Genomic DNA, 1,469 nt, shown 5'->3' with positions numbered 1-1,469 from the left:
AAATTAAAATATACATCATTTAACTCTCACGTAGTAAAAATTAAAATATACATCATTTAACTCTCACGTAGTAAAAATTAAAATATACATCATTTAACTCTCACGTAGTAAAATTAAATATATACTATTTAATTCTCACGTAGTAAAATTAAATATACATCATTTAACTCTCACGTAGTAAAAATTAAATATATACTATTTAATTCTCACGTAGTAAAAATTAAATATATACCATTTAACTCTCACGTAGTAAAAATTAAAATATATACCATTGAACTCTCACGTAGTAAAAATTGAAGTATATACTATTTAATTCTCACGTAGTAAAAATTGAAATATATACTATTTAACTCTCACGTAGTAAAAATTGAAATATATACCATTGAACTCTCACGTAGTAAAAATTGAAGTATATACTATTTAACTCTCACGTAGTAAAAATTGAAATATATACCATTGAACTCTCACGTAGTAAAAATTAAAATATACATCATACCATTGAACTCTCACGTAGTAAAAATTAAAATATATACTATTTAATTCTCACGTAGTAAAAATTAAAATATATACTATTTAACTCTCACGTAGTAAAAATCCAAAAATATACCATTTAACTCTCACGTAGTAAAAATTGAATTATTTAACTTTGGAGGTTTCACATAATTTATTGAAACTGGCCTAGTCAATTCCTCATAACAACTACAGTGACATGAAGAGACCAGATAGACCGTCTACTCTGCTTTATATATGAGGATATAGAATTTCTCATAACAACTACAGTGACATGAAGAGACCAGATAGACCGTCTACTCTGGTTTATATATTAGGATATAGAATTTCTCATAAAAAAAAAACAAATTAAATTATGAAACAAAAACAAAAATATTCTTCAATTTCAAAAGATTAAGAAAAAAAGCGAAGGAAAGAAAGGCTGGAAATTGTATTACCTCTTGTTCTTCAAGAAGAAGCAGATCCTGGAAAAAAATAGGTAAAATATAATTAGATAGAGAACTGATCACACACACACACACACATTTGTGTACGTTTTTGATGAAGAAATTATATATATATATATTATATTTTACTTTCGAAATACACAACAGAAATATTGGAGGTACCCAATCAATAAGGGCAGGTCCATGATACTTAACGCACACATACAAATTACGCCATTTTTTTATCTAGCTCTCTTCTTTTCATTGTTTGTCTTTTGTAAAAACAAATATTAGGAAGTGGTAACACAGCATAATGACAATATGTTGAAATTGAAATTCTTTCAATCCACCTATAGAACAATTTGTTCATAATCACGATTTATCCGTCACTGCATGCATTTTATATGGTATTACCTGTAGAGGGCCCGGCATGGCCAGGTGGTTAAGGTACTCGACTCGCAATCTGAGGGTCGCGGGTTCGAATCCCCGTCACACCTAATATGCTCGCCCTTTCAGCCGTGGGGGCATTATAAT

At 29.0% G+C, this 1,469-nt stretch overlaps 1 protein-coding gene across 1 annotated transcript in view; it reads right to left on the bottom strand.

Moving 5' to 3' along the window:
- The window catches only part of LOC106461747 (GTPase-activating Rap/Ran-GAP domain-like protein 3), a 96,954-nt gene that overhangs the window by 52,397 nt on the left and 43,088 nt on the right, over positions 1-1,469 (bottom strand). Inside the window, exon 7 of the mRNA XM_022388776.1 lies at positions 948-974. Within this exon, the coding sequence (XP_022244484.1) occupies positions 948-974 (27 nt within the window). The remainder of the gene's footprint in view (positions 1-947; positions 975-1,469) is intronic.

The sequence above is a fragment of the Limulus polyphemus genome, unplaced genomic scaffold (assembly GCF_000517525.1).
Source record: "Limulus polyphemus unplaced genomic scaffold, Limulus_polyphemus-2.1.2 Scaffold1023, whole genome shotgun sequence".
Taxonomy (NCBI): domain Eukaryota; kingdom Metazoa; phylum Arthropoda; class Merostomata; order Xiphosura; family Limulidae; genus Limulus; species Limulus polyphemus.
Note: the sequence above shows the minus strand (reverse complement) of the source record. Positions and strands in the feature narration are given on the sequence as shown.